Consider the following 12,946-nt stretch of genomic DNA (forward strand, 5'->3'; position numbering starts at 1 on the left):
TTGATGTTTAAAAAACTGTAAAAAGCCTTGAAGATTTGGTAATACCTACCGACAAAGAAAAAGGTTCCGCTCATGTTTCTCCCTTTGGTTAATATATGGCAAAAAGAAGTGCAGAAATTACCCGGGACTGCTTTTTTAACTGGTGAAGATTTTTTTCCATGAAACAAATGGTGATATATCATATCTGACTGTTTGGAAACAGGACTTTAAACGTCATGTTTCACTGCATTCAGTCCAGCATATGATACCACATGCTGTTTAGCTGGGAAAACATCATGCATTAGTTCACACATAACTAAAAGAAAATGTTTTATATTAAGTGAAAAGAAGAATGCAAAGACTGTCATCACATTTTCACTGCTTGTCAAATTACCCCTCGTCAGGACCACACAGCTCTCTGTGCATCAGTGGCAGCTTGTCTCTCTTTTGTTGCTCCAAGCATGAAACATTATGGCCTACTTTGCCATCTCCTCTGTATTTCTATTTTTTCATACCTCCGGGATCTGCTTAAAAGCATGGCAATTTCTGTCTCTGTTTTTTTATCCTAATAAACATGTTTCATTGACGTCCCAGTATTTGTTTTTATTCAACTTCATTTAATTCCTCTTTCTGCCTGTTTTCCTTAAATATTTCATTAGTGTAAAGTTAAATCCTGTGCCCATGTAATTGGCATAGCTGGCATCGCTGTAAAAATCACCAACAGGCATAAAATGTATTGCAGCATTATATTGCTCATTCAGAGAATTATGTTTCCACCCTGACATATAGCTATTGCACTGTGAAAATGGCTTTGTCCGTAAGTAGATTAACACTGCATCTCTTGACCGCACAAAGCAAATAGGCACTGTCTAGCTATTAACTATATTTATCTACTTGATGTGACTTGTAGCATTATATCCATTCATGGTTAGTGTGTAATGATCAGTTATTTCTAGTCACTTTTAGGCAGGCCATAGATTATAAGATTGGGCAGCACAGTGGCTAAATGGTTAGCACTTCCCCCTGGCAGTACTAGGGTCGCTGGTTTGAATCCCAACCCTGGCACCATTTGCCTGGAGTTTGCATGTTCTCCCTGTGACTGCGTGGGTTTCCCCCCACACTCCAAAGACATGCTGGTAGGTTAATTGGCTCCTGTCTAAATTGGCCCTAATATGTGTATGTATGGAAGTGAGTTAGGGACTTTAGATTGTACGTTCCTTGAGGGTTAGGGACTGATGTGAATGTACAATATATATATATGTAAAGCGCTGCGTAAATTGACGGCGCTATATAAGTACCTGAAATAAATAAATAATAAATAAGATTGCTTGATTTTCCCTTCAAGACAACTAGTGTTTATGGTGGGTATCCCTCCCGCATTGGGCAGCCTTTCCTGCTGACAGAACACAAGGATTAGTGTTGCCAACTATAGCCAGCAGCACTAATCATTCAGGAAAAACCAGACAGGCTGGTTGTTCACAAGGCCAGAAATCCAGTGCTGTCCTGTGACCTGTGCACTCTGTAGTGCTATTGCAAACAATGTTATCAAGAATGGTGTTAGGACTACAGAACACCTCCCCTCTGTGTTATAAAAGAGAGGAGAGGGTAGGTGTTCTGTAGCCTTGTCCCAAAGTGACAATGCTGCTTCTCTATAGATAGAGTACAGTGAGTTAGTGTTGTCACCCTAGGACAGAAAGTATGAAAAAAGAAAACTAATGTGGCCACTACATCGAAGGACTGGCAATCTGCAACATTTTTCATTTCTGTGTTTAGATGTACTTATGACTGTTGTGGGAATGAAGTACATTAAGAGAACAATAAATCAGTGGTAAGCATGGAAGACTGTACAGTACATATACATGTTTTAGAAATGCTGCCTTTGTAGGCATGATGGAAAGGCTTGACGTACAGACAGAAGAGAGCACAGCACATGTAGATAATCTTCTTTCCGGAGTGGTAATATGAAGTTAAAGTGGAACAATTGGAAAAAGTAAAAAATTACATATAATGCAGTCTAAAACTAGCATTAATGCATCAGTATTTGTTTTCCTGAATCCCCCGTAACATAGTTTTATTACCTGCTGATCCTTCCAGTAGTATATCACAGAAGACTGCAGCAGCCAGAACCTAGAGCAGCTGTGCATGGCAACCAATATTTCCTTTTTGAAGGCTTAACTGAACAAGCTGAAGATAAACGCTGGTTGGTTTCCATGCACAACTGCTCCAGATTCCATCCGCTCCAGTTTTGCTAAATTCCCTCCTGTAATTTTTCAACTTCACAAAAGTAGCAGTTAGAGGACTGAGACATCTCAAACCAGTCTGCCCATTCTCCTCTGATCTCTGACATCACCAAGGCATTTTCGTCCACACAATTGCTGCTCACTGGATATTTTCTCTTTTTCGGACCATTCTCTGTAAACCCTAGAGAAGATTGCCCGTGAAAATCCCAGTAGATCAGCAGTTTTTGAAATACTCAGATCAGATCGCCTGGTTGTTTCCAGACAAAAATGCCATGTTGATGTCAGAGGTCAGAGGAGAATGGACAGACTGGTTTGAGATGATAGAAAGGCAACAGTAACTCATGTCAATATGGACCAAAACCTCTGAGGAATGATTCCAACACCTTGTTGAATCTATGCCATGAAGAATTAAGGTAGTCCTGGAGCAAAAGGGGGTCCAACCCGATACTAGCAAGGTGTACCTAATAAAGTTGCCTTGGATTGGATACATCCTGGAAAATGGAGAGATGCAGTCGGATGATCACCTGATGTGCTGACAAGTACCAGATGACCCCCTAAGTGGCCTTCAGGATACAGATGACCAGGAGTGGTGTAATTTACTCAAATGCAAATATTATTGCACTTTCTGGTTAGTGCAATATTGACTTGTTTTTTCCATCCACCGGAGTCACCGAATTCACTTACCGTATATGGGTTCTATTGGACGTTTCACCATTATCGGACGTTTTATATATTTTTGTCACCAATGCACCTTATGCGTCATATTAAGACGCTACCTAAACATATATCCTTAGCGCTCCAAAGCGCACGTTTTTAAAGCTTATTAATTATCATATCTTTTTACTTATTGGTTTACTAGCACTGCATTTTACGATTATTATTGCCATCTGTGTCCACACTGTGGAGATTCACTGAAATAACCAGGACTTCAAGGAACAGCAAAAGTTTTGAGTTGTCACTGAGTCAAGAATAAGAGAAAAATCATCCAATGAGAACGCTACTTGTTGCACTGAAAACTGTCTAAGATGTTTCCTTTTTTTTTTTCTGAGAGATTTCCTCCAACTTCCTTTTGTGTCAGCATGACAGAAAATGAAGAAAAATCTCCCCAATGAGACAGACAGCAAGAAGAAAAATGTTTAACCATTCATATCCTCTCCAGAAAGAAAAATGTTTAACCATTCTTATCCTATCCATATCGTTTAACCATAACTTTACCTTTATACAAAATAAATAAATTCAGGTAAAAAAAATGTGCATTTATTACTTTTTGTTGCAGGAGCCTGTAAACCATTGCACTATGCAGGTCTCCTGCAGATCTGTCAGTATATCTGCTTTCCCGTATGGGATGTACAGGCAAACAGATATGCTGAAAGGAAGATTCAATGATTTACCACGGCGCTACACAGCACTGTGGTAGTTCATAGAGAACTACAAGCCGACATCCTCAAAGGCTGTTAGGACTTGCAGTTTCTCATTCACAGAAAACAGTGAATGAGTGACCCAGTCAGGCATAGCTGAACGGCCATGTTTTTTTTTTTTTAATTTGACAGCTAGCGAGGGGGGAAAAGATCCCCTGCTAGCTGTCAAAGCGGTGGAGCAGGGGGAGCGGGAGCCGGTCTGATCATAACATGTTACACCCTGAATATGGGTGTAACATGTTATGAAAGGTGAGCTTGTCCTTTGAAACAAAAAATTAGTTTTTGATAAGTAAATTATTTAAACATGACAAAAATATTCAAAAATACCACTTTAATAGTGCAGCAGGATATTTGTCAAGGCTATGGCAGCGTTGTCCCAAAGAGCACCTTTCTAATAAGATTTTACAGTACTTTAAAATATGCAGAAGGCATTTTTTTGCCCTGGTCAAAAGGCAGAAGGGATGTACAGAGCTACTGTATATCCTGAGAGCAAAACCATAAACAGCCACACAATGACCACATGTGTAAAGTGCACTTAGTGGAACACAGCAACAGCCATACCTCCCAATCAGTACTTGTTTTCTCAGTAAAATGTGAGATTCATGGTTATTAAGGCCTCATGCACATGGCCGTACAGAGAGATTATGTAGGTTCTGCATACTGCACAGCCCCTGTATGGCCATGTGCATGAAGCCCAATAAGCAGTTTGGATGGAATGGACAGGGGATGCATTTTTGCGAGATCTTTATGCACTGCCTCAGACTTCTCTGCACTAATGAACATAAGTGACTGAAAAAAAATTCCCTTGGATTAGATTCCTCCTGAACAAGCAATCTTGGCTTAAAATGTAAAGGAAGAGTTGGTCACCTTGGTAACCATGACATCTTCTACAGAACAGTTGCAGGAATCAAAAGAAGATAACACCACACAGTAGACACTGATTTTTTTGTCCTTTTGACAGTGGCACTGACAGTCACAGGCAGAGAACTCATCAGCAAGAAATGTATGTATACCAATGACATACTGTAGGGGGAAAAAAAATCTAAAAGAGGAAAACATATTGTATATTACAAGTATTAATTATAACTATAATATGAAGACAATGTAAGTTGGAAGGTCACTTTAAGACCAGCCCCACAACATCCGATTCAGCGGTACTCCAAAGCTAGGCTTAAAAAAGACAGATACATATATCTGCCATATATGTCGCTCAGTGAGGTGGTAATGAACCCTGACTGAGGTCAAATGCTCTGAGCAGCATTTGAAAAAAGCTACCAAAAAAATTCACAGCTAATTGAAACCGTAGTTTAGTGGTTTATGTCAGGTTCAGGACAGGATTAGCTCCTGATTTTATCCTGTTCACATATGTGCAGTTTAGAAACGGTTTCCATAGAAGTCAACAGCCTGTAATCTGCACCTGAACCTGAAGGCACTGCTCAGAAATCGTACATGACTCTTTTTTGAACCACACTGAACCCACTTTGCCAGTGCACCACACATATGTAAACAGGCATCATGGGAAGCAATTTTATTTGACATATTATGTGGATTGGATGCGGTTCAAACTCAGTAGAACTACAGTAAAGATATCCATACTTCTAGGACCCTATCAAAATGCAGAGGCAATGGGCTAGCTTACGTTTTTCATTTGCCAGTTTTCAATCCTCTTGTAGACAGCATTATGACCCAACAGTATACTGTAAGATTGCTGGGTCTCTCAATGGACATGACAGAAAGAGCCCTTTCAAACCGGTGCACTTAAAAACGCAGTATACATTTTTTATAACACATATTGCATTTTTAAAGCTTTTTTTGGTTCTCTTTCTGGTTTCCTGACTCTCAGTGTGCACCTGTGAACATGGATGTGTGACAAAAAAAATGCAACAAAACCGCAGAGGCAGTGTGTTTTTGATGCATTGCCATTGTCTTACAATGGAAGGTGTGTTTTTGGTGAACGTTTTAAAAACTGTGCCAAGGATGCAGCATGCATGACATTTCAAAAGGGAGCACACCCACAGCACAGTGATGTGAACTGTTGCACAGGATTTAAAGGGAAATAGTTTTCGTGCATTTTGTCACATTGGAAAAGTTCATTTTAGCACAGTAAAGTGCAATCAGTGTGAAAGGCGTTTATCTTTCTCAAAAAACGTAAAGTAGACAAACCCATACTTGAGGGAAGCCAATCTACTAGTGGCAATTTATACATATTATTCATTTATTTTAGGTACTTATATAGTGTCGTCAATTTACGCAGTGCTTTACATATGTATTATACATACACATCAGTCCCTGCCCTCAAGGAGCTTACAATCCATTGAAATACACATACCCACAAGTTCAATCTTTATTTCTCTCACTCTGTGTCTTAGTGTATAGGATTTGCACCCATGACCATCTTTGCAGTGCTGTAAGAAAGGTTTGGGTGGAGACATGATGGCACTTTGCGGTTTCTGAATTGAACACCCACTGTTCAAAACCGACACATTCATCACTGAACAAGAGTGGGCACAGCAGTTTACAATGGCCAGCTCTCGGTAATCCCGGCCAGCTCTCAGCAGAACTCTGCAGGTCTGAAAATACTCACCTCTGCTCCCCATCACAAAACAACTAGATTAATTCTCTGTAACCTACTAACCTCGCACACACACTTCTCTCCAAACCTGTGATACACTGCGCTCTGTTGCCAGTCCTTGGATCCCTGTGACCTACTGCATCTATCAGATTAGAGCTCCAGCAGTAGGTCCCCCTCAACAGGAGGGTAGGAGTTCTCACAGACAACCAGGGACTGACATTACTATGAATTGTGTCTTAGCTTCAGAGAGTGTGTAGGGATAGGTAAACTGTAAGGAGAATGGCTGCAACTCCCTGACATGGTTAGTGATCAATGGCATTTTCCAGTAGTATGATGCCCATCAGAGGAGATGGCTGTACAGGGGCTTTCCTGGCACCTTTTCAGCAGAGCTCTAGCCAGCTTCCAGCTACACACCCAGGAAACCTCTTCTCTATGAAAAGAGAGACAGCCCGTCCACTGGTATCTATGCTGCACATCTCAGACCTCTTACTGCTGAAACTTGTCTGTTAGCTCTGTGTTGCAGGCCATCACTTCTTCATAGGTAATTAAGCTGCCTATACCCTCAATTGTTTTTGGATAGCCAGATTTAGAAAGTTCATTGCTGTTTTGTGCAACAGTTTCCCAGCTTAGTGCCCAGCTGATGTGACCTAGGGCATGTGCCTTTGTACAAGGAAAGTTGTACAGCAGGAGGGGCTATGTGGGGACACACCCCTGTATTCTAAAGTGAGCTCTTCACTGTATGTGCGAGACACACAGAGTGTTTTGATTACAAAAGGGCTAAAGACTCTGAAAAGGAATGTATATGATGGCAAATGTGGGCAGACTGTACCTAAACCTAACCAATGCCCAGCTACCCGCCACCCCTTCCCCAGCAATAACAGCTGGCCCGATCATTAAAGTAGTAAACTTCAGACATGAAATATGGACAAAGCATATCCCTCTATAGTGTGTACTTAGCCCAGGGAACCAAGTGTCATTTCTGTATGTTGCATCGATCCTCTGCTATCTGAATGGGTCACTTCTGACAAGTTTTTCTGACACCGAGATAAAAAAAATTTGACAGGGTAGGCGCCTCTAGCACACAGCCTGTGATTTACAGCCTCAGCTCTGTTCCTGTGTGCTTTATGAAAGGGGAAGTGTCCCTTCTCTCTAATCAGCTCTCCTCACTGATCTCTGCAGTGTGTAACTTCAGCTCTATACCCCGTTTTCTGAAAGTACAGACAAGCTTCATATATTATGCACTTTGAACAAATGTAGAAAAGAGAATATTGCATATAATCAGGTAAAATTTATGTAGGAAGATTTTTTTTTACTTTTTAATTTTTTTCCGTGCATCACCTGAAGCCAGCCACTTCACTGGTTATATGCAAGAGTGTACAACCACTTTAAAGTGTAAAATGGCAGAACCTGAATGGGGAAAGGTTAGTGTCAGGATTGGAAGAGCTTACTCTTTAACCGGAATGAAACTCTGATGCTGGTGCTTAAGGTTTCTGCCATAATGCGCAGGTATGAAAACATAGGCAATTTACACACATAAATGGTTGCCATAAAAGGACAGTTTTGTGAGTGATTCCTAAAACCATCCATTTATGGCAACCATTCCTTGTAAGCTAATGAAAATCTTTAAATACTGCTACTGGTAAAATTAAATGTTCTCCCAAATACAGCATTACACTATATCTATAATTCTCATTTGACAACAAAAAAAGTGCATATTCATGGCTGTGCAAAGTGAAGACTCAAATAACCTTCAAATCGCCTGTGATTTAAAAAAAAAAAAACAACCTTAGAAATATTTTGAAACACGCATGGTGATTAGTGCGCATTTTAATGCAAAAAAAAAAATAAAATGACACTTACTTCCCACAGGTCATATATCTCCTTCTTCAGGTCCTCCGGTAGCAGGTGAGACAAATGTTTCATAGCATCCTTAGGAGACATACCAAATTACAAGATTAGATATTGCTTAGGTAGCCTATGCTCATTTTCTCAGTTGTCTATTACAGCTATGAAAGCTGGACACTACAGAAACAGGATAGAAAGAAGATCGACTCATTTGAGCTTTGGTGCTGGAAAGGATTTTATATGTGCCATGATCAGCCCATAGAACGAATAGATCGATTTTGGAAGGGATGTCACTAGAAGCCCAAGTGATGACGTTGCAACCGTCCTACTTTGGCCACACTTTCAGAGGGAGATATCCCTGGAGAAGGAAATAATGCTTGAAAAAAATTGAAGGAGCAAGACAAAGAGGGAGACCAACTTCTAGGTGGTTGGACACATCGACTACAGCTGTGGGGCTGACACTGCAGGATCTCAAGACTAGAACAAAGCAGACGTCGTTTTAAAGCTCTTATTCATCAAGTCGCTAGGACTCAGACTCGAGTTGATGGAGAAGTTCATTTGGGAAAATGTTACATGTTCCTCCTGTTTAGGGTGGCCACGTCCATGTCATTCATTCACAGAGCTCTGTGAATGAATGAAATACAAGTCCCAACAGTCTTAGCAGGTGTCAGCATGTAGTTTTCAGTGGTACACCGTGGTAGTTCATTGATTTTTCCTATCAGTATATCTGCCCACCCATATGGGATGTACAGGCATTTATTATTTTTTGTCAAAAGTTAACTTATCCTATAATAATATTATAATAATAATAATTATGATTAGTATTATTATTATTAATAATAAAAAATAGTAATTTCCCTTATTACCCTGGAAGAACATAACTACGTAGTCAAACTGTTGTGTGCATAATTTTTTCAATAGATGAATTTTATTTTCCTGAGGCTTCTTTCACACTGCAGCGCAGTGTACCCCTGATTTTTGTGCGGATTACTCGTGGTTTCTCATAGACTTCTATTATATCCTTTTTACAAGTTTTCTGAAAGCACACCAAAAAGTCCTGCATACTGCATCTTTGGCGCACTGTCAAAAAAATGCACCAAAAGCATGGGACACGATACAAGTCTATGGGAAAACGTGGGTAACCTGCAAGAAAACTGCGGGTACTCTGCGCTGCACCCACACTGGACAAACCGCAGCGAGGCAGTGTAAATCAGCCTTTATGCAAAAAGAAAACAAAAGCATTTTGCAGGCCAACACAGTGTTCATAAATGCATCTGTAATAGCAAAATAAAGTATAGCTATAGCTTGAGGAGATGTATGGTAAATTGTTGTATTATTTGTATTTATTTATTATCAGCTGTCCTGTGTAATAACATTCTGCAAGCTTTATAAATTATAGACACATGTAAAATAAAGACATAAATCACTGCCTGAGCAATCTACATTTTTAAATTAAACAGTCTAGCCTTTGCAAAATGCTATACTTGGCAAATTGGAGGTTTGTTCACTGGTCATTTCCAGCTACATAGTCGAAATACAGTTATAGCATAGCGGTCTCAGAAATTCAGTACTTGCTAGCTGTGTTCAAGACAAAAGTAATATTCAGTACCTTATGTCCCATATTATCAAGATTCCCCATATTGCAGAGCATCTGCTATGTTCTGGAAAAGCTGCCTGCCCAGAAGCATCAGCTTCTAAACAATAGCACTTTGCAACTTCTAAAATCAGTGACATGCTAGGAAGCCTCGCTCCAGGCCTAGTGCTCTCCATTTAGATGGGACACACAATAAAAATATAATATAGAAGCAGAGTTATGTAAAGTGCTTTGCTGCTTGCTACAGATTCAAGCATCTTGGTTGATGAAACAATTTGATCAGTGGTAAGAATGTACCGTAGGCTTCATTGATCAGGACAAAGCATCTTAAGTACGCAGAAAACAGTATGCATTAACACTGATCCCATGGAAAGGATATGATCACAGGGGTGTGGAAATTTTTTTAAAAAACTACTTATCCAGGGACTAAATCGTGTCCCAATCTACTTGTTCAGATAAAAAAAAATACATTTTAACCAAAACCATATTTAAATTGGAGGTGATTTTAGGTATGTCTGGAGCTTTCACAAACAAAAGGGGCTTTATGGCGACTTAAACATGTAATAATTTGAACATTGCACTGTTTATCTCCTCCTCAGCTCCCTGCCTGTGTCCAGCACAGCACCCAGGGACTAGCAGGGAGGAGAGAGACCTTGCAGTGTAATGAGCACTGATTGGGTGCTTGTCAGGGAAGGGGAGTGTCAGGGCTTATCCTTTATCCCTTTCGCTGCCAGTGCCGTTTTTGCTGCTTTTTGCACAAGTTTAAAAAAATCATTTTAGGCCTGAAGATTACATAAAACCCCCAAATATGATATATTTTCTGAAAGTAGAAACCCAAGAGAATGAAATAGTGGTAGTTACAATTTTTTAAGTCACGATATTGCCACAAAATTTCAGTAAAAAATAGGGTACAAAAAAAAAAAAAGCAATAAATTACCCATTTTTTTTGTAAAATATAAAATATGAGGTTGCATCGAGTAAATAGATATTCAACATGTCAAACCCTAAATTTGCGTGCGCTCGTGAAACGATGACGAACTTCAGTACCCTATATTTTCTATAGGCAACACTTTTAAAGCCCCTTATAGGTCATCAGTGCAGTATTATGGAGGAGGTCTCATGCTAGAATTATTGCTCTCATCCAAGCACACACGGTAATATGTAACATGTGTATCGTAATTGACGTTTTCATGCGCAGATGTGCCAGCGTGTGCTTTTACATTTGTACATGCGTGGGGGGGGGGTGTCTCTATTTTTTTATTTGGGGGGGGGGGATGTACTTGGGTGTAACTTTCATTTATTACTAAAAAAAAATTATATATTTTTTTTATTCACTTAACCGCTTCTTGTCCGCCCCATATAGCATATATATATATATATATATATATAGATGATTGCTGAGCATCTCCGACGGGGAGGGAAAACGGTTTGTAAACAAAACAGTTCTCTCCACCTTCAACTCCTGCACACTGCTTTGCATGGCTGTGCATAGCACAGCCATGCAAAGCAGTGTGCTTACAGTGAAGCACAAACACAGCCCAATATGTAAAACAGCACACAATTAACCCCTTTGATCGCCCCAGATGTTAACCCCTTCCTGCCCAGTGCCATTAGTACAGTATCAGTGCTTTTCATTAGCCCTGATCACTATATTGGTGCCACTGTGGATGACAGCGACACCAAGTCAGTTTCCCCCAGTGTCAGAATGCCCGCCGCAGTCCTGCAGACCCGCTATAAGTCACTGATTGCCGCCATTACTAGTAAAACATTTTTTGGAAAAAATGAAATGTATGGCGAAATCTGATTTTTGAAATTTTTTTTACTAGACATGTTTAACCAATTCAATACCGTGCAATTTTACACCTTCCTGCCCAGGCCAGTTTTCAGGTTTCAGCGCTCTCACACTTTGAATGACAATTGCGCGGTCATACAACATTGTACCCAAACTAAAATTTTATCATTTTCTTCACACAACTAGAGCTTTCTTTTGGTGGTATTTAATCACCGCTGGGGTTTTTATTTTTTGCTAAATTAACAAAAAAAGACCAAAAATTTTGAAAAAAAAACACGTTTTTCTTTGTTTCTGTTATAAAAGTTTACAAATAAATAATTGTTCTTCATAAATTTAGGCCGAGATGTATTCTGCTACATGTCTTTGGTGAAAATAACCCAAATTAGGATGTATTATTTAGTTTGTAGGAAAGTTATAGAGTTCACAAACTATGGTATAGATCTGAATATTGATCAATCCTGAAGTACTGACAGCCAATCTAATTTCTTGAGGTCCAAGAATGTCAGAATAGTACAGATATCCCCCAAATGACCCCTTTTTGCAGAGTAGACAGTCCGACGTACTTCATAAGAGGCATGGCGAGTTTTTTGAAGTTGTATTTTTTTTGTCATAATTTTTCGGAAAATGAAAAAATTAAAAAAATTACTTTCACTATTTTTTTTTTACATACTGTCACCAGTGCAGTACAGCATCATCATATAACTGGCATGGCGGTGAACAGGGACACTGACTGGTGACAGTATGAAAAAAAATATATATAATTTTTTTTATTTTTTTATTATTTTTAATTTATTACATTTTTTAATTTTTTTTTAAGATTTTTTTTTCATATTTTACTATGATCAAAGCAGTACAATGTTACCATAGTAACATTGTACTACTTTGGGGAAGTGATCAGTATTTTTTTTTTTACACAATTTGCTTACAGTAAAGAATTACTTTGCTATAAGCAAGCATTTACCTGAATGAAATCGATTCATTCAGGTTTTTTTTTTTGTGCTTAGCTGTGATTTGGTCACAGCTAATCACATGACATGTGCATGTGATTAGCTGTGACCATTCACAGCTAGGCACTAGTATACAATGGATGGCATGAATGAAGCCATCCATTGTATACAACTGTCATGTGACCTGCTGTGATTGGTCACAGCAGGTCACATGGTACCAGCAACGGGGGCCGGTACTCAGATCTGTCATCGGCCGTGTCCGAGGTACACGGCCGGTGACAGATCGCGCCGCTGCGAGGCTCTGCATTAGTGCAAACTGCGCATGTGCGGGAGCACGCCAAATGGAATGCTGAAGCACTTTTGAAGCCGCCAAACGGCCATTGGCCGGGCGGCTAATGGTTAATATTAAAAAATATAGTTTTTTTCTCAAAATTGTTGGTCTTTTTTTTTTTCTTTATAGCGCAAAAAATAAAAACGCACAGGCAATCAAATATCACTAAAAGAAAGCTCTATTAGTGGGAAAAAAGGACATAAATTTCATTTGGGTGCAGAGTTGCAT

The 12,946-nt window shown here is 39.5% G+C and overlaps 2 protein-coding genes across 2 annotated transcripts in view; one reads left to right on the forward strand and one right to left on the reverse strand.

The window, feature by feature from the left end:
• Positions 1–12,946, forward strand: part of TPD52L1 (TPD52 like 1) — a 202,160-nt gene that overhangs the window by 162,850 nt on the left and 26,364 nt on the right. The window lies entirely within an intron of this gene.
• HDDC2 (HD domain containing 2) overlaps positions 1–12,946 on the reverse strand; it is a 48,865-nt gene that overhangs the window by 5,433 nt on the left and 30,486 nt on the right. Inside the window, exon 4 of the mRNA XM_089686443.1 lies at positions 8,070–8,138. Coding sequence (XP_089542569.1) covers positions 8,070–8,138 — 69 coding nt within the window. The remainder of the gene's footprint in view (positions 1–8,069; positions 8,139–12,946) is intronic.

Source organism: Staurois parvus, unplaced genomic scaffold (assembly GCF_062004578.1).
Source record: "Staurois parvus isolate SC_StPar_1 unplaced genomic scaffold, SC_StPar_1.0 ptg000397l, whole genome shotgun sequence".
Lineage (NCBI taxonomy): Eukaryota > Metazoa > Chordata > Amphibia > Anura > Ranidae > Staurois > Staurois parvus.